We start from the raw sequence: 26270 nt of genomic DNA, 5'->3' as shown, positions 1-26270 counted from the left end.
TACTGAACACATCCTTGCCAGAAAACAACTTATGCCAATCCACTCTTCCTAAATCCTTTCTCATTTCCACAAAATTGGCCTTTCTCCAATTTAGAATCTCAACTCAAGGACCAGACCTATCCTTATCCATAATTAGCTTAAAACTAATGACATTGTGGTCACTGGAGCCTATACATCTCTAGTTTTTCCTAATTCTGATGAAAGGTCACAGACCTGAAATGTTAAGTTTGATTTTCTCTCTTCACAGATACTACCACGCCGGCTGAGCATTTCCTGTTTTTATTTCGGATTTCCAGCATCCGCAGTACTTTATTTTATTAGAAGCACGTTTATTTGATTACATTCAAAAAAAATGTAATACAAATGCAAAGTCATGATCTTCCCTTTTTTTAAATTCATTCATGGGATATGGGCATCACTGACGAGGCCAGCATTTATTGCCCATTCCTATTTGCCTTTGAGAAGGTGGTGGTGAGCTGCCTTCTTGAACTGCTGCAGTCCATGTGGTGTAGGTACACCCAGTGTTGTTAGGGAGGGAGTTCCTGGATTTTGACCCAGCAACAGTGCAGGAACGGCGATATATTTCCAAGTCAGGGCGTGAGAGACTTAGAGGGGAACTTCCTGGTGGTGGTGTCCCATGGGTCTGCTCCTTGCTGTCTACCATCCATAAACAAAATAGCAGGCGACTTGCAAGTAGCTTTTATTATATCCAATTTTTAGTTTTTTAATCCATTTCTTGTTTTGAGCATCTTGGGAAATCCCAAATTTGAATTTCAAACTCTATTTTCTTTTAGACTTCATTGCTAATGTATTAGTTCAAAAACTCCTGAAGGTCTGAAGTGATACATTTTCACCTGCAAATCCACATGGTGTGTTGTCTGTCAGTGGAGTCATAGTTGCAAAGAATTGAGTGTTAGATAGCTGTTTACATAGATGGAGGTACAGAAATTCAAAGAAATTAATTGTGGGAAGCTCTTGTCTGTCCCTCAATGGTTGGTTCCAGAGGTGGGGAAAACATCACTTGCCTCCTAATTTAATTTGCTATTCAATACTTTTAAGCACGACAAATTTGGGGTTATCTTCACTACATTTCTCTCCTTTTATGAAATCAAGGATGGAGGAGGATGATAAAATCAAGGATGGCATGGACACCCAAAAAAATCACTGGAAAACAAGATAATGAAGTGCTGGAGGGAAGATCTGTAAATAATATGGCAATAAGTTATTTCAAAATGACACCCAAAAGTTAGTAGCAAGAGATAAAAGCAATAAAGTGTTTGAATAATTCTCTATGGATTAAACCATCAAACCAGACATTATGTTGCATTCTGTGTCCCTGTTAAACTGATCAGATAATCTTATAGATCTGATTTGTTTGCTCTTTAATAGTCTCGTGGAGAGGAAAGTTAAGACTTCAGGGATTACCTGTCTATCTGATCCTTGGTGGTGCAATGGCCAAGACAACCAGTAATATAATGGGGTCTGCGTTTCTCCCATTTTTGGTTGTCTTTTGATTAATCCGCATGTATTCGAGTTAAGCCATTACAGTTGCTAACGAAACATCTTCATTATATGAATTTCACCAATATGAAGAACGATGAGTCTACTTTACAGAGATTCTTACTCTCTCCTTAACTTAGGTATGGTAGGCATAAGCACATTGGATGTTTTGGAACAGTGAAAAAGAACAGGTTACATTTTACTCTTACCAGAAATACGTAGTGCAGGTTAAGGCTTTATTTGAGATTGCTCAGCAAATGAAGATCACTTACATATATTTCGTAAATTTTAGTATGACTTCAATTCTCATACTTCATTTGATAATTTTTTATAGGCAAAAATTACACCCTGACAAATATATAATTTGAGATCTCCAGTGGAATTGCATTTAATAAAGCGGCACACGTAATTAAAAAAACTGGCCAATTACCTATTATGGAGTGCAAAGTTATCCTGAATGGTAATGCAATCACATTTGTTATTACGCTAGAGGATTCTAAAATAGAAGGGTGAATATGAACTTTTACTTGAAATTAGAATGTGAATCTCAAAATGGATTTTCAAATTGGCGATTCTACATTCTCAGAGTTTTTAACTAACATTAATCTAATCTGCTATGAAGTAAAACAAGCACACTAAAATGGGCACATGATTTTTTCAAGGTTCAATCTCCTCTCTCCTTTTTGACAGCCTTGTTTCTCTCCCACTTCATGTCCAACTATTCCCTCTCAAAGCAAACAAAATAGACACTGTGATTCAGCATTTCAGCTCATTAGCTCACAGGTTTATCAAATGGAACTGCCCAAGAGTCCCTGTGGAGGGTTGTACTTCAAAAATCTGTCTCAAGTCAAATGAAAAACTCCAGAGAGTTAGGTCAGCCAGATCAACAATCAAAAGAGACAAAGAATGGCACACAGAGAGAAATTGTACAAAAGCTTTTTTAGGAAGTGCCAATATACAGAAAAAAACCCAACAATTTGGGACCATAGAAAAAGAATCAATGCAAACATGAAATTTTATTGGCTTTAACTACAAGTTAGAAGTGTTATCAGCAAAGGAAATAACTTCTGCATCTATTGCAAGATAATGTTTCCTGTAAATTGATTGACACAAAACCATCAGGAAATCTGTACATATAAAAATGCGACATTGCTCTCAGTATACTTGCATTTAACAAACTAATCTAAAACTCAAAAATATGAATCAACTTTAAAAAAAATCAATTATATTCACAGAAATCAATAGCACCATCTTTTGCATAGCATTTCGAAAAGAGTGGATAAATATTTTGTGGTGTCCATTAAACTATCTTGCATCATACTGCTTACAGCTTTGTCAATTACTACTGAAGAACATAATTGCAAGTAGTTGATTTAAGATGTACAGTGGTAGATTTTCAGGTCATCTTTAGCAGTTGTGCAGATGCAGAACAGGTGCACAAGAATTGGATAAGCCCCTGACACATTTGGCACCAAATTCTTTTTACCTCCCATTCTGTATGGTGCAGTACTTCCATACATCTCATGGCCTTGTCAAGGCCACAGTTGCATACATTTTGTGTCATGTGGTTTAGATTGGCTATGGGAAAGAACAAGGAACAATCCATAATAAGAATAATTAACTGGTGGAAAGCCAACTTCAGTAGAGGTAATGGATTTGGCCTAGATAAATTGGAATCAAAGTCTAGCAGACAAAACTGCAAATGAACAATGACTGCCTTTAAAGAAGAGATAGTTCAAGTATTTCCACAAAGGGGAAAGGAAAGGTAAACAAATCCAGATGTCCCTGGATGACAAAAGAGATAGGGATTATAATGAAGAAAAAATTTGCTTACAACAATTGTCAGCTAGATAATACAATCGAAAACCAGGCCAAATATTGAAGGCTCAAGAGAGAAATTAAGAAACAAATAAGAGAAGCAAAGAGAGCATGAAAAGAGACTGGCAGTCTCTATGTAAAAGGGAATCCAAAATAATCCAACAGGCATATAAAAAGAGTTAAAGGGTGGCAAGAGGAGGAGTGGTATCAATTAAGGACCAAAAAGGTAACTTTGCAGCGGACAAGGCTAAGGTATTAAATGAATACTTTGCATCTGTCTTTATAAAGAAAGATGCCGCCCAGGTCATGGTTAAACAGGAAGTAGTTCAGGCACTTGGAAGGCTTGAAAATTGACAAGGTGGTGATATTAGATAGGTTGTCTGTATTTAAAGTTGATAGGGCATCAGGCCCAGGTGAATTGCATCCAAGAATATGGAGGTAAGGGAGAGTGGAAATTGCAGAGACACTGGCTATAATTTTTCCAATCTTCCTTAAACTCAGCAGTACTGGAGAATTTCAAATGTTATACCCTTGTTCAGAAACAAAATGTGTTAAGATACTACAAGCCAGTCAGTTTAACCTCAGTGGTGGGGAGGAAAAACATGCCCATTGCCAATAAATGCTGGCCTAGCCAATGTTGCCAACATTCGGTGAAAGAATAAAAAAATCTACAATTCTCTTTTTTGAATGGCAGCAAGGGAGGTTCAATATGTGACATTGTTCTTGTGCACTATCATATAAATAAGATCTATTTAAGAATTAATCTTTGGAATGTATTGATCTTATGCTTGCAATCATCCTAGCAGGTAGTTATAATGTCTAGTTGCAACATTCTGAAGTGAAGCAGAAAACATACTTCGTAGACATCAAACGTACCAGAAAAGTGCACTTTTAGTCTTTGTGCAAGATCATGCAGCATATTTTTCATTTGTGATGTCAACAAGCGTGTTACAGTATATTACAGGACAATTTATGACTGGTACCACAGACACACCATGACAACATAAGATCATGCAATGCAGGATGGCTTTGCTGGTGACACCATTTTTAAAATCAAAGGTAGCATTAGATTATACTTTTGCCAACTGCACAGCAAGATAATCAATGGATCATTGGCTCCAAAGCATAATGAAAGCATGTGTGACGTTTCCAAGCTATTACTGGAATCTTGTTTGAAGCCATCCAATCCTTGCCTTAATAAATGATGTCAAATTTTTGCTCAGTGTTAACTGCTTCAGACAACATCAAACAAGCCATTTCACAGAAGTTAAAATAGGGGGAAAAAAAGGGTCCGGTTACAAAAATAGAATATACATCTTTTTAAAGGCCAGAGACTCTGCAGTGGTCGACCATACAATGAATCATTGTATTAAAAGTAGATTTAAGATCAGTAAATTTAATGCTCTTAGAATAAAGATTTACAACGCATACTGTACCACAAAGACAAGAAATGCACAGAGAGAAGGAAAGTAAAGGCCATTTCTACTCAAGACTTTTCAATTGGACCCACATGGCTTACCTCTACCACATCCTTTCAAACAAATTTGGGCAAGTTCCATGCTATGGTAAGGACTTATTCTCCTAATGAAACAGGAAGGAAAAAAGTATCTTTCATGCTATGATAAAAAGACATTTACAGCATGAGAGACACTACTTTATAGGGAACAAGATGGCATAGGGCAATAGCACACTGTACTTTTGTCTCTGGATCAGAGTTCAAATCCAGTCCAGTCCAGTCTGGATCAAAGCCTGTATGCCGCAAGATCCTATGGTAAATGAGTTCATGCATTATCCATCCAATTTCTGATTAGCAAGCATCCACAACTCAAGGGCCTCTAATTTGGAAGTCTCACTAAAACAAAAGGCCATAGGGAAGCTAAATGTCAGAAACAAAAAATGTCACAGGTGTTTTAAGCAAGAGCTTTGAGATCCTGGGTTTGGACACATGGTTGAGACTGACTCGAAGGAACTATACCTTCCTTTTACTCTTTTTACACTGGATCTGTTAACCCCTAATGGTAGCGCCATGTGAAAGAAATTGAAACCATTTATTTTAACCGGGAATGAGAGGAGCCAAAGACAAAAAAGGTTTGAAGATTAGTGCCCAAAGACAAAAAAGTCAAAAATCTTTTGAGACAATGAATCATGTGCGCATTATAATGCAAAGCGGCAAAGTCACTGCAGTGTGAGCGACTGGAAATTTACAGCATGTTTTAAGATCTGTAGTGAAATACAAATGCTTCTAGGCCATTTAAAATGAGTGAAATTATTAGACTTCAAGTGAGTAGAAAAATTAATTTCTCCTTTGTTGGCTATTATCAAATGCATCTGCATGAAATCACCAAAATGACCTCAGCAATTCAACATTTCAGGTTTTCATGCAATTAGTATACATAATACAGGCTATGCTAACCCAGAACATGTCTTGCTGGATTATGTACGTCATAGGCAGGGAGTAAGGAGACAAGGTGTCACCACTCATAAGCTAAGATTGTCATCTGAAAAGTCTCTGCTCATCACCTATGAAGGCAAGGTGCTTCAGTCCAGGTCATTCAAAGCAGTTAACAGAAGGTGTTCAGGATACTATTCTTCCTTAGTTTCTTGGTATTTTATCTCAAACTTGGATTCTAAATGCAATTTCCAATTTCTAATAATAAACTAAGATCAGATTCATCCCAAATTCCAACTATTTGACGCAATGAAACAGAAATTTGACAGGCGTAATAAACAGTTTATGTAAGCTGGTAATAAACCAAAATAATTTCTGTATGGTTGATGATTTCTTTCCTCAGTTGTCATTTGCCTCCCCAGCCATCATTACTACAGTTTTATTGACTTGAAGGTAACAGTCAAAATCCCAAAGGCCTAGCAACCCTATCAAGTGTTCTCACAAATCAGGAAGTTCCCAGTTTCAATTTCTCATTTCTGCTGAACTGATCTTGACTGATTCAGTGGAACTATATTGTAGCCAAAAACATTCAAGTGTCATTTTGAGGCAACACCATGGTAATGAGGGTAGTTATCTTCCCCAACAGCATATCATCCCTTACTTACAATGTTAAATATCACTAGGCCTATCATGCCCCACTCCCAGCCTTGGTTCTGGGCTTCTGGCCACCTTCTCCCACATCTTTTCTTTCTTTTACTGCTTCGCCTCCTAGAGTATGTTGAACAGATTGGACTCGTCATCTAGCAGCTAGTTGAAGTGATTGGCGATGGCAGCTCACAATGGGGTCACATTTGGGATTGCAAGCTTCCCCTCCTCTGAGCAGCAATAGTAACTGTGGAGTGGAGATGAAGCATTGATGGGACAGCCCTTTGCCCACTGGATCAAATTCACCATATAGCATGGGGTGGATGGTGAGCCAAAAGTTCTGTTTAACTTCAGAAAACACTTTTTTGGTGGGGGGGTGTTGGTGGTATGAGTGGGCCCGGGGTGTTTTGTGCACTGACGTGGTGCAGGCAGAGACTGGCATAAACCGACTGTGTCTGGACTGTGTGGAGAACTGGGAGGCAATGTAGCTCAGCCAGTGAGATGAGTGGTGGCTTCAAACTTTGCTACGTCTCTGCTCACGCCTGTCTTTGTACAGGCTCCTTACCCCAGATAGCGACCCTGCTTCATAGGTATCGGCAACTAGACCGAAGGGGGGATTAGAGGAAGAGAGGGGCAGGTGTGCGTGGGGTGCGCGTATGTATGTACGTGTGTGTGTATATAGAGGCTTCACTGAGTCTTATGTCACAAAGGAAAATGGAGAAATTGGCTGAAACCTACACACACACATAAAATAACAACATTTTTAGAAAGTACTTTAAAAACACATATGCTGTTTTGTTTTTGCTGGCATCTGGGGTCACATTCATTTTTAAGTGGAAAATCGGGTCACATTGGAAAATAGTTTGAGAAGCACTGCCCAAGAAGAACAAACAGTAGTGGGTAATTTTGCACTTCACAGTCATGTTGGGAACGGTGCAGTTGGACAGAGAAATCCCTGCTGCTTTCCTATAGCTAATAAGTAATTTCAATCCAAGTCTACCCCTAATAGTGCTACTCGTTTCCAGCCAACATTCAGCCCTGAAAATTCCTCTTGCAATGTTATTGTAACTTGGGAGGTTCTTCTGTACTATTTTATAAGGTCCTCCCTATCAAATAGAAAACTGACAAACTATGTTTTGAATGTCATAGGACAACGTTTATATTCTGGGCTAGGTGAGTCAGGGCAATTCAACATCACATATCAAAGAGCATCACAGGGTCCTTATATTGTAAGTTGACTGTTCAAACCATACCATCAATGTAAGTCATGGATTATTTTGTTTACAGTTATCCCATGTTTATTTTATACTTATTTAGGTGATGAGTACATCAAGTTACACTTTGGCTCTTCCTCCACCACAATCCCTGCACACTATTATGTATTGCACATCATAATTTCTCAAATTTCTCATCGCTTACCACCATCCAAACTCCACACACATTTTACATCTGAGACATGCACCGACAGCCTCTGTACTGAGTAAATCCTGATACGCCATGATTTTAACCTCTATTTCAGGTCCCCTTGCTGCTCTCCTGCCTTCACTGACCCTTTTCTTGCATATGAACTCTTTGAAACCTATTCATTGCTTGACATTACCAGCTGTTTGTTCTTTCTATTCATGAGATCTTGATTGCCATCAAAGGTCATATCCAACCTTTTCCCTAAGCCCCACAGGACCCATATTTACCCATGCTCCTTCAGCTTCAGGTCCTTTTGAGTCCACCATTAGAAAAAGACTCACTCACGATTATACAGCCCCACTCTCAAAGGCTTTGGGTTCCCATGTTCTGCAGCTGTTGATGTGTCCCCAGCCAAACATTAGCCTCCTCCCATTCTGGTCATTCCCCTCTCCATCTGCACTCTCGCAAATCTTTGGGATGCATATCTGACCTGGCTCTACCACACTGAAGTTTACTGAGCCAGGTGTCTGCTGTCATTCAGAGATTTCTACATCACCAAGACAGAGAGCATCCATTTAGCTGCCTCCCTTGCTTTACCTCACCAATTAAAACTATTCAACCAATAGGAGTCCTCTGCTCTCATCCTAGTTTTGTCCCCATAACATCCCCAAGCCGATCCCTAAGACTGGCCTTTGGATCCTTTGGCCGTATTTCTACAAAATATCTGACCGCCAAATTTCTCTTTCTATCCCCCACTATAGCCGACAAAGTATTTATTCCCATTCCTCAAGTTTTCTTTCCATCTTTTAAGACCATTGCCATCCTTGCAAAAAAAGGACAGTCTACTCATCTAGCCTTGCCAAGTACCAGACCATTTCCAATTTCTCTTTCCTCGCCAAAGTCCTCAAACTTCGTCACCACCCAAATCTGCAGCATCTTTCCTGCAAGTCTCTTCTGAATCTGTCCAATCAGATTTCTGCCAGCACTGGGACTGCTCTAATCAAAGTCAGAAATGACATGCTCTGCGAATGTAATGCATTACCCATCTTCAATCTCTCCCCAAGATTAAACCTGCTAGGCTATATGTTGGGCGCATGGCTCTCCTGCTATTCATTATATTGGAATGGCAGAGGGATGGGGCCCTTAATTGGGTATTAATTGACCACATAGGGTCTCAATTGAGCCATGGGTGGTGATCCACCTGACGCCTCCCCTGATGGCCATAAAGTTGTGGTAGGGGCTGGGGTGGGTTGATTGGCAGCAGCCATGCCACTGATAGTAAAGCGCCCTAATTTACAGGTCCACCTGCCTATTTTCCCACCCATTAGTGGCCTGTACAATTGAGCCCATAAGATTCTGAAGGGGCTCGGCAGGGTAAATGCTGAGAGAATGGTTCATCTTGTGGGGAATCTAGAACTAGGTGGCTCAGTTTAAAAATAAGTGTTCTCTCATTTAAGATGGAGGTGAGAAGGAATTTCTTCTCTCAGAGGATAACTAATCTTTGGAATTCTCTTCCTCAGAGAGCAGTGAAGGCTTGGTCATTGAATATATTTAATGCAGCATTTGACAGATTTTTGATATACAAGGGAGTCTTGGGTTATGGGAGGCAGGAAAGTGAAGGTACAGTCAGAGAAGCCATGACCTTACTGAGCAATGCAGCAGGCTTGAGGGGTTGAATGGCCTATTCTTTCTCCTATTCCTTATGATCTTATTATAATCTGTTTTTAAATTGATGTTGACTGAGGGATAAGGATTGTACAGGACACCAACGAGACCTCCCCTGTCCTTCTTCAAATAATAGTATGGGATCCTCTAAGAGGGAAGAGGAGGAGCCTTGGTTCAATATCTCATCCAAAGCACAGACCGTACGTCACTCCCTCAGAATTGCACTGAAATTTCAGCCTAAATTACATGTTCAAGTTTCTAGAGTGATACTTGAACCCACAAACTTCAGAGCCAGGATTCAGGATTAAGACCTTATCAGAAACGAGAATGCTATTCTGATCCAGAGTTGACACTTTAAACACAAGTTCAGGTTCATTAAGCAATAATTCAAGCATTACTACTTATTATGTTTAATCTTATCTCAGAATTGACTGTTAAAAATTAACCTGGCTGCTGTCTGAAACAACCATTGAATGAAAAAACCCCACTAAAAGTCAATCACACATTTTATTCTAGTCCGTTTCACATTATCAATCTTCTCGTCAGCCATAAAACCAGATACTCTTCCCGCAAAACAAAATTACAGCCGAATCGTCCTCATGCAACATAACAAATGCAACCCAGTAGTCCTCAGTAATAATTGTTCAAATTCAGAATACTATATTAAAAAGAGTAGAAATTAAAATAAGTGAATAGTTCCCCAATGACTCAACTGGTATAAAGTAATAAAGCTCAGCGATATAGACAAGAAAGGTCTGATGGAAAGGTCATACGGACTCGAAACGTTAACTATGTTCCTCTCCGCAGATGCTGCCAGGCCTGCTGAGTTTTTCCAGCTATTTTTGTTTCAGATTTCCAGCATCCACAGTATTTTGCTTTTATTTTACTATAGATGAGAAAGGTCCCAGCTTGTGTTGAATTCGGTTTATCTCAGCCAAGTATTGTGATCTCATGAGTCAGTAATGATGTACTGTAACTAGCCCCAGTCCCTCTGAATCAACAAAGTGAAGGATGAGAGAGACCTATTCCCACTTAAAGTATTAGAGCACGCCCAATGTTTACGGAGCAGTACTCCAACAATGGACAAGAAAAAACTAATGGTAAAACAATGAAAGAGAGGGAGGTATGGTGGCAAGCAGGTGGTTCCAACAATGAGCAGAAACATTTTTATGATTTTACTCAAAAGCACTTTCTAATGCATAACACCTCTTGGGAATTCTGGCTACTGATCAATACTATCCCAAAATTTCTTCATATAAATAGTTTTTGAAGAGTTCCTCTAATTTTCACAATAATTTGAAAATATTTTAATTTTGATCATATGTTGAATAATGGAATGTGAACATTGTAATCATTACCAGCACAATTAAAACAGAAGATCTGAAAACACATCACCTAACTAAATAGATGGACCTCCACTTATAATGTAGGTTTGAATGGTCCCAAAATCCATTATAACAACCATCATATATAAATTTAACACATTCATCAAGCTATATTCCAATATTTCACTGAAAATGGACATTGGCTTAATATTTTGGGCCAATTATATTACATAGTTTACACCAATTTAAGGCAGTTCAATTCAGCACTGAGCAAGCTGTATGGTATAAGCCAACTGCAAAGTCACCCAATTTGAAAATAATCAGAAATAGTTCACATCACTTGGCCCTTCATACCTGATGCTACATAAATTGAACAAGTGCAAATTGAAGTTTGAGAAGTTCCTAGGTCCATTTCATCACTTAATTTTTTTATTCATTCATTTAATACTTTACAACTTTGCTTTTTTAAATATTAGCAAAGCTAACAGTTGCTACAGCTTTGCTAATATTAAACCTTACCAGAATTCAGAAATTGATGAATGATACTTTGTGCACACATTGCAATCTCTGGTCAGGTCAGATATATTTTGTGTGATCTGCAAAAGGAGGTGGTTCAGTGGGCTAAATATCCTTTTCTCAGATTATATTTTTGAATGTGATTTTGTGGAAATATTCTTAATAAATAGGAACCACAGTATACTCAAGGGTACTCTGGAGCCACTAAATAAAAACAAATATATGGCTGGAATACAATTTGGATACAGTACTTACTCAAAACAATAAACATATCAGCTCACCAAGAATTTTCATAAAATTGAAGTTATACAATCCGAAAAATACTATTTTTAACCTGCTTTCTCGAAAAAAGTATAATGTTTGCCATGGCCAAACCACAAATCTGAAATATATTGCTGGCTTTATCCTGCCTACTTCAGTACTTTATACTTAACACATTTCAGGTGACATTCTGATTTTTTCCTGACATGCTGTGTATTTCTAACATTTTCTGTTTACAGCTTCAACAACTCTGACAACACGGCCTTTCCAGATCTTTCTTCCCCTTCTCTTTCATGACCCAATCCGTCCTTCCAATCTTACCCTTCACCATGTTTTCACAGTCCCCAATTACCTTCACTTCGCTGTTCCCGAACAATTGATTTTCAGCAAAAGCCTCAGCATCATTCCCTAATACCCCCACCTCAATGAATTATGAAAAAACAAAAACAGAATTACCTGGAAAAACTCAGCAGGTCTGGCAGCATCGGCGGAGAAGAAAAGAGTTGACGTTTCGAGTCCTCATGACCCTTCGACAGAACTTGAGTTCGAGTCCAGGAAAGAGCTGAAATATAAGCTGGTTTAAGGTGTGTGTGTGGGGGGCGGAGAGATAGAGAGACAGAGAGGTGGAGGGGGTTGGTCTGGTTGTAGGGACAAACAAGCAGTGATAGAAGCAGCAAACACTAGGAGAGAAATGGAAAGCAATGAAGGTGAACAAGGCAACTGAGAGATCCGGAAATCTTGTCGCAGAGAGGAACAGAACTTGAGTTTGGCAATGACACTGTGCTCTTCTCCCATCAACTTCGCCTCAATGCCCACTTCTTTGGCCAGATTCTTTCTGCTGCACAGTGGACACCTTCTCTAGTCTTCAAATTTCTTGTTTCACCTAGATATCCCCTTCTGTCTTTTTACCCTCTAGATTATTTCATTGGGAATGTTGGTATTGCTGTTTCAGTTCTTCTACTCACTAGTTCACTCACTGCATCCTTCCTCCCTCTGAACTTGCAGCACTCCATTTTCTTTGATGCAACCCTAACATTATCCCTGGAAAAAAAGCGACATGTCGAAACTTTTCATCTTGCATTCATCAGGACATTTCACAACAATACCAAATGTAAAGGGAACAGCAACTTATCCAGTATGAGAAGAGTGCGCCAAGTGCTTATTAATGTGTGCTTATTATTGACGCCACTAAACATGTAACAAATCTCTCTCTGACCACATGCTCTCAGAAAGCGAGGAGTTTGTTCTTACGCATAGTTTCAATTTTGGTGTGCCTTCATTCCACAGCAAATACCTTTTCCCACTTGATGAATTCAAACTCCTCTACTCCCAACTATCCCGCCACGAACCAACAGCCACTGAAGATGCCGAATCCTTGAAAGCGCACCTAGCTGATCTAGCGCGCACATATTGTGGGATTTCAAACGATCTGTCTTTCTTATGCAACGCCAATGTCTTACAACCAAGATGGCCTGAGGCTTCTCCATGCCTGCTTTTGAAGGGGAGCCCAACCAGTCCCCATCCATCTTCCTCCTCTGCCTGGCTAAACTTGTTCTTACATTGAACAACTTCTGCTTTGACTCCACTCACATCATTCAAATAAAAGGAATTGCAATGGGAAAACATATGGATTTAGCTGTGCCTATCGGCTGTCATTTTAATTTTCCGCTCAACTCCCAGTTTGACCTCTCTGCCCCTGGCCTCCTGCACTGTTCTAACGAAGCTCGAGGAACAGGACCTCATCTTTCCAGTAGACAATTTACAGTCTTCCGCACTCAACACGGAGTTCAACGATTTCAGATCATAACCTTTGGCACCATTTTTTGGAAAGCAGCTACTGGTAATGATTCTGCTATTCCCATTTACACCTCCTCAAAACTCAGCTTTTATTTCTTTACTTGTCTCATCACCATCTTCTGTTGCCTTTTACAATGCTGGCCATTCAGATTTGGGTGTACAGAACACAGCTCTAAAATTTGTAGATGACCAAAACTTGGAAGTATTGTGAACAGTATGGAGGATAGTGATAGACTTCATGAGGACTTAGAAAGGCTGATGGAATGGGTGGAAATGTGGCAAATGAAATTTAATGCAGAGAAATATGAAATGATATATTTTGGTAGGAAGAACAAGGAGACAAAATATAAATTAAAGGATACAATTTCACAAGGGATGCAGGATCAGAGAGACCTTGGGGTGTACATGCACACATCATTGAAAGTGGCAGAGCAGGTTGAGAAAGTGGTTAAAAATGGTGTATGAGATCCTGGGCTTTACAAATAGAGGCACAAGAGTACAAAGGCAAGGAAATTATAGTGAATATTTGTAAAACGTTGGTTAGGCCTCAACTGGAGTAGTGTGTCAAATTCTGGGCACCATGCTCTAGGAAGGATGTGAAAGCATTGGAAAGGGTGCAAGGATAGACTGGAGAAATTGGGGTTGTTTTCATTAGAGAAGAGAAAGGTGAGAGAAAATTTGAAAGCGGTGTTAAAATCACAAGGGGTCTGAACACAGTAGATTCGGAGAAACTGTTCCTGTTGATGGCAGGGTCAAGAACCAGAGGACAACCATTTGGTATTTTTGCCATTCACCTTAAAAGGTGACATCCAAAATACCTTTTTTTAAAATGCAACATGTGGTTAGGATCTGGAATGCACTGAGAAAGTGTGGTGGAAGCAGATTCAAACACGACTTTCAAAAGGGAATTGACGAACAGCTGAAGAGAAAATATTTGCAGGACTACTGGGAAAGGGTGGGGGAGTGACACTTAGCTAAGTTCCTCTTGCAGAGAGCTGGCATCTGCATAACAGGTTGAAAGACCTTCTTCTATGCTGTAACCATTCATGCACTTTTAAAAATAAATTCAAATCCTATGGTGGAGATGCCACAGATATTGACGTGGCATGGCAGGGAAAGAAGAACATTTATGTTTGCTGACTATGGAACAGCTCTTCTCTGTTCAAGAAATATGAAGCATCCATTAAAATACTTTTACACTACACTTCTTAATATGCTAATAATTAATGGTCACAGACCATTAATGCATTTTAAGCACCTGTGCACGGTTTTAAAAACTTTATTAAGTAACAAAATACGCTATCCAAACCTTCCGGTAATCAGCATTCTACCCAAGAACACTGATGCATGTTACAAATTGGCCACAGGGACTTTTGTTAAGCCTACTGATATCCTTATTTTTCCTTCACTGCATAATATAACTAAGCAGAGCCAATTATACACATCATAAAATGTGTTAATTTATGATGATCCCAAAAGCAAGCACCACAGGAAATTCAACAGCCAGCATTGTATGCATGCACTTCATCTGCTTTGTGAGCTTATTGCAAAATAAATCTGGTTCTGTTTCAGGAAACACCTCTGTAAAAAAAATCACGTACAGCTTTACATGTTAATAGCTAGTTAGAATGCAACTGGAATATGCGCAATAGAGTGCTGAGGGATACTATGCATAGCCTTTTAAACATTTCAGTCAACCTCAATCTCTGAAGCACAGCAGCAATATTTTATTAAATTTTAAATACAAGCAAATTGATTATTAGTTGGTTTTGAGACAATTAGATGTAAAACACATTTTATGCTTCCGCACCATTCATCGCCCAACAATAATGTTATGTAATGTATGAATGGCCATCAACATTTCCCTTTTCCATCAAAGCCTAAGTGAGATAGCCTGGATTTCTTCTGAACAAAATTACAATTCATAAATGAGAAAATGACACTGGATAACTTCCCTATCAATATAGCAAAGAGTTCTGTACTTAATAAGTGTTCATAGTATCGTTCATAAATCAATGTCATACTTGTAAAATTTCCATTGGTTAAAAATCCTAATTGGTTCTAATATTTTGCAGGGAAAGAATGTGAGTGTGGTTTGTGTGGGAGGGGGTGTTGGAACTAATTTGGGTAGCTCATTTAGAACCTACACCGGCAAGACGGGTTGAAATAGCCTCCTTCTTTGCTGCAAGGTTCTATGATTATTTATTTAAAAAAAGCAACAGATGACTTACATGAACAATATTGATTGACTCAATTAAAAAAGTTGAAAAATTACCAAAGATCAAAGATCAACTAGGTCACACTAAAAAGCTACCAAAAACTTCCATTCCTCAGGTAAGTTGTCCAAGAGACCTTGATATAGCAAAAACAAAGTGTGAGGGAACGATAGTTGAGGGGAAAAAAGAGTTAAATGCTGTCCAAGAGAAGGGCGTGTAGGATGCTTTTCAAAGTGGAGAAAGATTATATTGTAACGTTAAAAGAAATTAGACTTAATAACATATCAGATAATAGAAGGATGCTCAGCTTACTGAGTACACTAAGATTCCACACCTCAATTCAGTGCAAACAGCAACCAAGTTCCTTGAAATACTTATCCACTTCGGTTTCACATATGCAAATCTAAAATGTTATCTACAGCCAAATAAAGCACAAAAAGATTGAAAGGCAGAAATCTCAATCTGTGTGTTTATCAGCCAAGTCCTGCTCACCCCACCTGTTGGTTCCTGGTCAAGCAGTGCCTCAATTTCAAATTTCTATCTTAGTCCTTGGACTCACCCTCCCTATCTTTGTTTTCTCCTCTAGCACCACAAATCTCCAAGATTTGTTCTGTTCTCATTCTGGCCTCTTGAGCTTCCCCAATTTTAACTGCTTAACTATTGGTTAAGACCTTTGGCTCTGGAATCACCTCCATAAACCCACCACCCCCTCCTCCTTTCAGACAGTCCTTAAAACTTAATTCTTACGCTAAGCTTCTGTTCAACTGACCTAATATCTCCTTATATATCTCAGTGTCAATTTTTGCTTTATAATACTCCTGTGAAGTGCTTTAGGTTGCCTTATTATAGAGGCAATATACAAATACAAGTTGCTGTTGCATCCATGAAGATCATAAGAAATAAGTGCAGGAGTGGATCATTCAACCCATCAAGCCTGCTCCACAATTCAATAAGATCATGGTTGATCTGATTGCAGCCTTAACTCTATTTTCCTGCCTGCCTCATAAAACCCTCGACTCGCTTGCAGATCTGTCTAACTCAGCCTTGAATATATTCAATGACCCAGCTGTCACTGCTCTCTGCGGAAGAAAGTTCCAAAGGCTGAAGCCACACTGTCTTAAATGGGAGGCCCATTATTTTTTAAACTGTCCCCCCAGTTCTAAATTCCCCCAACTGATATGACGAGAAAAGGGTGGTGATTGGTTGGTAAATTGATTCTGGCTGAGGCGTTGCCATGGAGAAAGGAATGGGGAACTATAGGCTCCCCAAGTAATTTTTTTTTTTTAAAAGCGCAAGGCTTAAACATAGTCTTTTTCAAGCCTTGCACCTTTTTGAATTACCAGGGAGCTAGCTTGGAGAGCCCATAGTCCCCTGTCACTTTCTCCGTGGCAACGCCTTCCTCTTTAAGGAAGGAGAACAAAACTGTACACAGGACTCCAGATGTGGTCCCACCATAAAAGTTTTAACAAGACTTCCCTATTTTTATACTCCATCCCTCTTGCAATGAAGGCTAACATTCCATTTGCCTTCTGAATTACTTGCTGTATGTGCATGCTAACTTTGTGATTCATGTACAAGATCACCCAAATCCTTCTGTATAGCAGCACTCTGCAGTCTCTCTCAATTTAAATAATATTCTGCTTTTCTATTCTACCTGCCAAGATGAACAACCTCATATTTTCTCACATTGTACTCCAAATTTTTGCCCACTCACTAATCTCTCTCTATTCCTTTGCAGACTCATTGTTTTCTCTTCACAACTTGCTTTCCTCCCTTTGTGTCTTTGATCACAAATAAGCCTGTTAAGCATTGGTGTATGTTATATTTATACAGGGATTTATTCATTTAAAATAAACTGGCTTATCATAGAAAGCTTACGGCACAGAGGGAGGCCACTTGGCCCATCGTGTGTGCACCAGCCGAAGAAATTAGTCACCCAGCCTCATCCCACTATCTAGCAGCTGGTCCATAGACCTGCACATCCAGGCACCTTTTAAATGAAATGAAGTTTTCTGCCTCTACCACCCTTCCAGGCAGCAAGTTAGAGACCCTGACCACGCTCTAGGTGAAAACATTTTCCCTCATCCTTCCACAATTATTTTAAATCTGTGCCCCTTAGTCACTGACCTCTCTACTAAGGTAAATAGATCCTTCTCATCCACTCTACCCAGACCCCTCAAGTCTGTGCATCTCAATCAAATCTCCCCTCTGCCTCCTCTGTTCCATGGAGAACAATCCCAGCTTAACCACTCTTTCCTCATAGCTACAATGTTCCAGCCCTGGCAACATCCTTGTAAATCTCCTCTATACCCTCTCTAATGCAATTACATCCTTTCTGTAATGAGGTGACCAGAACTGCACACAGAACTCAAGTTGTGGCCTAATGTTTTATATAATTCCAGTATAAACTCCCCGCTCTTATATTCTATGCCTCAGCTAATTAAGGAAAAGACTCGGTATGCCTTCTTAACTACCTTTTCAACCTGTCCTGCTACCTTCAGGGATCTGTAGACATTCACTCAAAGGTCCCTCACTTCCTCAGTATCCTCCCATTTATTGTGTATTCCTTTGCCTTGTTTGACCTTCCCAAATGCATTACCTCACACTTCTCTGGGTTGAATTCCCTTTGCCACTTTTCTGTCCGCCTGATCGGTCCACTGATATCTTCCTGCAGTCTATTGCAATCCTCCTCACTATCAACCACATGGTTAATTTTTGTATCACCTGCAAAATTCTTGATCATTCCTCCTACATTTACGTACAAATCATTTCTACCACAAAAAGCAGGGAACCGAGTACTGAGCCCTGTGGGACCCCAAGGGAAACAGCCTTCCAGTCGCAAAAACATCCATCAACAATTACCCTTTGTTTCCTGCCACAGAGCCAATTTTGTACATTCCCCTGGATCCCATGGGCTCTTTTAAGCAGTCTGCCGTGTGGGACCTTGTCAAAAGCCTTTTTAAAGCCCATGTAGATATAATCAATCCTCTTCGTTGCTTCTTCAAAACATACACTCAAGTCAGTCAGACACGACTGTCCTACATAAAACACTTGCGTAATACCTGTGTAAAATTGGTGTGAACAGATATATAGTATATGAATAGAAATCCAGTATGTGAATAGTACCAGTGGGGTCAGTGAAGCCTTGCGTCATAGTCCTCTCTATCCTATCATTTCACCAATAATCACCATTTGTATCTTGGTGGCGGATGCCCCTGGAAATACCATGTGCTCCAGCATGGACTTGGTGTGCTGGAATATCAATGGATAACTTTGCCCAACTGAGAACCTTTCCTGTTCCCTACCTGCTGAAAATCTCTGCACTCCAGCCTTAGTGTCATTTATCTGATTCAAGCTGAAACCTCATCTCGTATGCTATTTAATTTCAGGTTGAGCTACAAATCCCTCCAAAGCCCAAATTAACTATGTCTGTGTAATGTCTTTTAGTCCAGTGTACCAATCCATATCCATCAGTCTTAACTTGGGTCTCCTCCCGCTCCACCTTCAGCCATTTTGCTCCTAAACTTAAGAATCATCTATACACAAAGCAGAAATCGTCACTCGCTAATTAGAAAATCTGGCCCAAACTCGACAGGCCAAAAGGCCTCCTCTGTACTGTAACGATTTTATGACAGCATTTCTACATCAAAATAAGTAATTTATAGTTGTCTTAAAAAAAACTAAAATTATTTTCGATAAATATTTTGTAAGCCAAAACACATTTAGTGCTCACACTGTAAAAATGCAATCAACAAAGCCATGTCTTTATTCATTTTTGGTACAATGAATAAAACCAGAGCTGCTTTTATCATACTTTTTCTAATTGCAAGCCCAATTTTTAAACTTAGGTTGAGAGGCAAGTGTGGGGCTGAAAGATCAAGCTTCGGACTCACCCTGGCTCATTAACATGAAGTCCGTGAAACTTCAATTCACAGATCTCACTTAAGTAAGCTAAAACTTACGCTCAAACCTCATGTTCAGAATGTGACTTTGGTGGCAAGAGCTGGCAAACTAAGTTGGGGGTGGTGGTCCAAGGCAATTGCAGAGGGCCGGGAGCAACAAAACACCAAAGGATTCTTTGCGGAACCTGGCTGAGAGCTCCTACTCTTGTCTAAAGAAACCTTAAAAAAAATTACATTAACTTACATTTTAAGTCCACTTCTGGGCCTGGCTGCCTCCCACAGATCCCATACCCATCAAGAACAGATATGGGGTTAAATCAGGTCTTCTAACTTTCCACGATGATCAAGTGACTCCTGGTGGATATTAACCTGCAATGTCAATTCATGAGGGGTGCTGTGCACCTTTGCCAACCTTAAATCAGATGTTCGGATCTGAACTTCTCCCAAGTAAACTGAACTGAGATTCCCTCCTCCGGAGAGTCTCATCACTTTGTTCTGGTGTCAGGTTAGGCCCTGACTGCAGATTCAGCCTGCAAGTACACTGTAACCACAGCAACAGCACAAATGATAGAATTTTTACAACAATGCTACAGTTGCAGTGTAAATATACTAAAAAAAGAAAAACATTAATGAGTGAGGCAACTCAAGTTTGGTTTTAAAATATAAAATTTACAGTTGCAGTAGTGATATTTCAACTTCAAATACAAGGTGAAGTATCCAAATAGATAGATTCTATGGAATCAAATGTTCAGGCCAAAATAGGGCAACAAATCATTGGTCATGTTGAGTCATCAGGTCAACACAAAAAAAATGAAAACTAAAAGGGCAATGATTATTTTCATACCTATAGCAGCATTTGTGCCGGGATCAAGCTGTAAACAGTGGACAATTGACACAGTACCTAAAACGAGATATTGACAGTATGGTCAAATGTATAAGAGAGGTTAAATAACTGCCCACTCCCTATTAGCAAAGCACAAATTCATTGACATAAATAAAGGATTATACAACCTTATGACTATCAGGTACAACGGGATAAGTGGCTACGTAATTCAGAGAATGTAAATTCAAATCCCAACATGATAGCTTGAGAAAACAAAAAGAGCCTATATCAGTACAAACTACTGGATTGTCCTGGATTGACTTACTCAAGCCCAATTAGGGAAGGTAACCTGCTGCTGACCCAATCTGGCCAATATGTGACCTCAATCCCTACATTGACATAGTTGATTCTTAACTGCCCACTGAAGGGCCTCCCAAACCATGCAATTGTACAACACTGTTCTGGGGGAGACAGTGGCATAATGGTATTGTCAGTAGACTACTACTCTGGGGATCCAGGTTCAAATCGCACCACAGCAGATCATATAATTGCTTGGCCTAAATAGCCAAGTGGTTATGGTACTGGGCTTGTAACCCCAAGATCAAGAGTTCAAATCTCACCATGGCAAACTATGAAACAATGTAACTTCATCTGAATAGGAACAGATGGAAATGTGTTTGTACTCGAAAGAATTACAACACTGTTCTGCAGTGGCTCAGAAGGCCCACCATCAACTTCCCAGAGCAACTAAAGTTGGACAATAAAAATAAATATGCATTTTGTATACTCATTCTTGGGGTACTATGAATACATGCAAAATATGATAGTTGAAGCAATTTGTGCTTGATGTCATGCTTTGTGCTCCCTGTGAGACAGAATGAATATCCTAAATATTCAACATCTTTAAAAATGAAAAGCAGGTAAATTCAATTTTAACTTTTTCATGCTTTCTTTCATGAATTAAAAATCATAAGACCATAAGACATAGGAGCAGAAATTAGGCCATTCGGCCCATCGAGTCTAGTCCGCCATTCAATCAAGGCTGATAAGTTTCTCAACCCCATTCTCCCACCTTCTCCCCATAACCTTTGATCCTCTTACCAATCAAGAACCTATCTATCTCGGTCTCAAATACAATCAATGACCTGGCCTCCACAGCCTTCTGTGGCAATGAATTCCATAGATTCACCACTGTCTGGCTAAAAACGTTTCTCCTCATCTCTGTTCTAAAAGGTCTTCCCTTTACTCTGAGGCTGTGCCCTCGGGTCGTAGTCTCTCCTACTAATGGAAACATCTTCCCCACGTCCACTCTATCCAGGCCTTTCAGTATTCTGTAAGTTTCAATCAGATCCCCCCTCATTCTTCTAAACTCCATCGAGTATAGACCCAGAGTCCTCAAACATTCCTCATATATTAAGCCTTTCATTCCTGGGATTGTTCTCGTGAACCTCCTCTGGACCCTCTCCAGGGCCAGCACATCCTTCCTGAGATATGGGGCCCAAAATTGCTCACAATATTCTAAATGTGGTCTGACCAGAGCCTTATAAAGGCTCAGCAGCACATCCCTGCTTTTATATTCTAGTCCTCTCAAAATAAATGCCAACATTGCATTTGCCTTCCTAACTACTGACTCAACCTGCAAGTTAACCTTAAGAGAATCCTGGACTAGGACTCCCAAGTCCCTTTGCACTCCAGATTTCTGAATTCTCTCCCAATTTAGAAAATAGTCCATGCCTCTATTCTTTCTACCAAAGTGCATGACCTCACATTTCTCCACGTTGTATTCCATCGGCCACTTCTTTGTCCATTCTCCTAACGTGTCCAAATCCTTCTGCAACCTCCCTGACTCCTCAATACTACCTGTCCCTCCACCTATCTTTGTATCATCTGCAAACTTAGCCAGGATGCCCTCAGTTCCTTCATCTAGATCATTAATGTATAAAGTGAAAAGTTGTGGTCCCAACACTGACCCCTGCAGAACTCCAATAGTCACCGGCCGCCATCCTGAGAAGGACCCCCTTATCCCCACTCTCTGCCTCCGGCCAGACAGCTAATCTTCTATCCATGCCAGTACCTCCAAGTTGAAGGAAACAGAGTCACACTAATCAGAGGATACGGTGGTCGGAATCGATGGGGCAGAGGGAAACAGCAAAATGGTGATTTGAGCCAAGTCAGCACAATGCTTGGAACCTCTGGATAAGTGAAGGCCTGGAATGGAAAACTATTGCTAATGGCAAGGGTTGGAGAAATAGAGAAAGGCTACAGAAATACCCCCTTAAATTCAAAATTCTGAGAAAATGAGACAGATGCCTCAGTTACATTCCAAGCAAAGCAATCTTACTTGTCACAGCGATAAATTCATCGTGAGTAAAATTCTATCACTATTTATTAAAAACAGCTGTGATGTCCACTACCTTTTGCTGTGGTCACCAACTCCAATACAGAAGTACTTTAACTTGTCAAAAGTAATAGTTAAATTTGAAAGAAGCTTTCTCATTTTTGATATATGCATTATTTTTATAGAGGAAGTAACAAGAGACAAATTTAAATGCTGAAAAATAGATGCTTACCCCATGTATATGACGCAATATCATTGATGTATTTTTTAAATCCATTTAAAACATTGAGTAGCTTGTGTTTCAAAACATCCAGCCTTTAACAGTTCACTTTTCTATAACACTTGATAACTTAATATAGCAAAAACGATTGTCTTCTCAACTGCTTTACAAAGGCCAAGAAAAATTATAGCATAACCATGATTAAACATACCTCTTGTAAAGAGCGTGCTGCTGGCTTGTCTTGGTGGTTGGCTAATATTAAAAATGGCAAAGTGCACAGCTGTGGATGTTGAAGAGCTGAATGCAATTCATTCCGTGCAGTTTCTAGATCATCTTCAGATGACGCACTGTCTAGAACAAATACTACCCCTTGAGATCCTTGATAGTATCGACTCCAATATTTGCGTATATTGTCTGCCCCTTGAGAGAATTTACAAAAACAAGTTTTCAAAATGCAATCATTTAAGGAAAATAAACCCATCTTGTTTCTTTAAAACACAAGATAGTTTCAAAAAAATTACTTTCCTAAATAAATGCTGGCGCTTTCAAAAAGGGAATTGTGGATAAAGAAAAATTATTTTGGCATCCAATACGGAGGTTTTTTTCAAATCAAGGATAAATCAAGAATTGCAATATCTGTTTCTGGATTAAAAGGTGGATTTCAGAAATTTGAGCTCATCTCCCAATTCTCACATGAAGGCTACCCTGTGATCCCAAGTGCTCATGCATTTTACTTATGTTTATTCTTGCATTTGAACCAAAAGTTTACGCTATTTTTTTTCCACAATGTTCATACCAACCTGCCCATCATTTCTCAATTATGTCCAAAAATTACGCTCTTAATTGAGCAATTGGCCATTTTTAAAAACTACACTAATGCTTGCTGAACAAAACGAGAAAATAACAAATCATAATACACTAAACATTGTTCCCAAATTAAAAGTTTACATAATCATATTCCTAGTCTAATCTCGCTACAGCAAAAATGTGAAACTGAATTCAATAAATTCAGTAACCTGTGGGTTAGGATCAGGGAAAATGATAGGAAAAGCTGCCACATCAGAGTAAATCCCAACAATATCATTAATATCTTTCAGGGAAGGGAGCCTATCTTCTATCCTGCTTGACATACATGCAAATCTGGTCTACATTAGGTAACTGACTTTTAATATCTCCTGAAGTGGTTTGGCAAGCCACACATTTGCATAAATAATTACTGCTCAAGGCAGTAGCCCATCATCATCTTCCCAGATCAACTGACATTGATTGCTATAAAGTTATGGCACAACACTTTAAAGAGAGTAGGGTAAAGCACAAGTCAAAAAAGAGGAGGTGGGCACTCAAAGAACAGCAGCAATGCCACACAAGTTTTATTAATAGCTAAAAAAAAAATTTCCTCAGGTCTACAAAATTATAGATTTGTAATGTCCAACTGGCTACTTGGTTCAAGTTCATCTTTGGCATCAGTCAGGGAATACACAATTTTTCTGTAGCATTAGCCATATTTATACTAATAAAATTGCAACAAACCTGACAATGCCTATCCTAGAGGAAAATACACTCCGTCTGGTTTACAGGAGAAAAGCTTCATCAAACTGAGCAGCATCCACCAAATGTTTAGGCTTTTGAGGTGAAAGCTACTGTACTGAGACAGGTTGTTTCAAGCATACTCGTTATTGAATATGATCCAGAGGAACATCAGACAAAGTCACTTCTTTGGTTGGAAAATTTTCAAATCAGCTTTTTTCTCCAGATGGTATCATTTCAAATAGTCATGAAAAACACAAATGGTTTAGAGAGCAACCATTTGCCAGATTGCAGTGAAAATTTGAATAGTACCTTTAAGTTTGTAAGGTGAGAAGTCAGAGGGACAGCAGTGTAAATTGAACACAAGTTCATAGGATTGATATGAATGAGGAATGCCATTTGGCTCAGACATTCATAAAGAACCCCAAAAGGCTCCTCATCATGGTATTAGTTTGGTAATTTGTCCCAGGTTTTCTTCCTCCACCACTACATTACATGTAAAGAGAAACCTCCTGAAAGGAAATGCTGTAAATCCACAGCAGGTCAGGCAGCACCTGTGCAGAGAGAAAGAGTTCATGTTTCAGGTCAATGTCCTTTCCTTAAATTTCAGATTTCCAGCACCTGCATTATTTTGCTTCTGTTCAAACTTATGTTGCCTTGTTCTATCTGTTTAATTTCAAGTAGGATGGATTGGTCTTTGCAATTCAGTTAACTATCTTAAGTATTTATGCAATGTTCCCTCTTCTGAAGCTGAATAGTCTTTAATCCTGTCCTACATGTTCCCATCCCAGTTGTAATAGAACTGAGGTGATGCAAGGTATAAATTCAAGATACTATCAGCTACAGTTCATTACATGTGAATAGTAAGGGTGCTTTATTCTTTCTCTCTTTGTGGGCCTTGGTACAAATGAAATTAAGAGGGAAGGAATAAAGCACCCTTTCTTTCTGTGCATAGAAGAGAAAATCCAAAGTGAATTTTAGTAGGATGGAATGCACAGCACAAAATGGAGGCTGAAATACAAATATCTTACATACATACAACAGAAGACATCCTTCTAATTTTTCACGTGATTTTTAATGGGGCATTTACCAATGATATTGCTCACAGTGTCAGTTAAGGCTCAATGAGAAGCATTCTTGCCTCTGAATCAGAAGGTTGTGGGTTCAAGACCAATCCAGAGGCTTGAGCACAAAACTTTAGGCTGATACCCCGTTATAGTATTAAGGGAGTGGTGCGATGTTGCAGGTTCCATTCTGAAGTTGTGAAATACAGTATATAAATATAAGCCTGTCCTGTAAATCCAGAGTTAAGGTCTGATCCTATACTACATGAAAATAAAGTGAGATTCCTCTTTCCCCTGAAAATGAGGACAGGTAAAGTCTTAGAAAGAGCCAAAACATTGTTTTCTAAATAAGAGCATAGCACAAGTAAAAGTAATAATGAATTAAACTTTCGTTAGGCCACAGTTAGACCAGGTTGTGCATTTTTAGGTGTTCCATCATGGAGAGGATAGTGTAGATTCTCCATAATTATACCAGGGAAGGGAAACTACTTCCACTGGAACAGGAAAGTAAGGAAATTTTAAAAACTTTTACTAAATTAAGAATTTAAAGTTGCAATTAGGGAAAATCTACTTGGGTAGATGGTGATGAACAGTATTCAAACTAAAATTATGAGTAAATTATCAAGAAAGGTTTGAAGAATTTCATTTTTTTTAACTCTTTCAATGGGATACAGGTGTCACTGGCAAGGCTAGTATGTGTTGCCAATTGCCCTTGAGAAGGTGGTGTTGAGGTGTTTTCCTGAATCCTTACAGTTCATCTGGTGTGGGCACATCCACAGTGCTGTTAGGAATGGAGCTTCAGGATCTCAACCTAGTGACAGTAAAGTAACAGTGAAACTGCAAATTCTGGAAATCGGAAA

At 39.3% G+C, this 26270-nt stretch overlaps 1 protein-coding gene across 5 annotated transcripts in view; it reads right to left on the bottom strand.

Annotated features, from left to right (window-relative positions):
• Nucleotides 1–26270, bottom strand: part of LOC121278163 (ADP-ribosylation factor-like protein 15) — a 313198-nt gene that overhangs the window by 140467 nt on the left and 146461 nt on the right. For 4 of the 5 annotated variants that reach the window (XR_005943066.1, XR_005943067.1, XM_041188317.1 and 1 more), the window contains exon 4: nucleotides 23031–23239. Coding sequence is in view for 3 of the 5 variants with exons in the window: in XM_041188317.1 (XP_041044251.1) it covers nucleotides 23031–23239 (209 nt within the window). In the remaining 2 variants the exon portion in view is untranslated. Of the gene's footprint in view, nucleotides 1–19682; nucleotides 19980–20282; nucleotides 20340–23030; nucleotides 23240–26270 lie in introns of those variants that run through there. The other variant, XM_041188327.1, reaches the window with a different exon arrangement.

Source organism: Carcharodon carcharias, chromosome 1 (assembly GCF_017639515.1).
Source record: "Carcharodon carcharias isolate sCarCar2 chromosome 1, sCarCar2.pri, whole genome shotgun sequence".
NCBI lineage: Eukaryota > Metazoa > Chordata > Chondrichthyes > Lamniformes > Lamnidae > Carcharodon > Carcharodon carcharias.
Note: the sequence above shows the minus strand (reverse complement) of the source record. Positions and strands in the feature narration are given on the sequence as shown.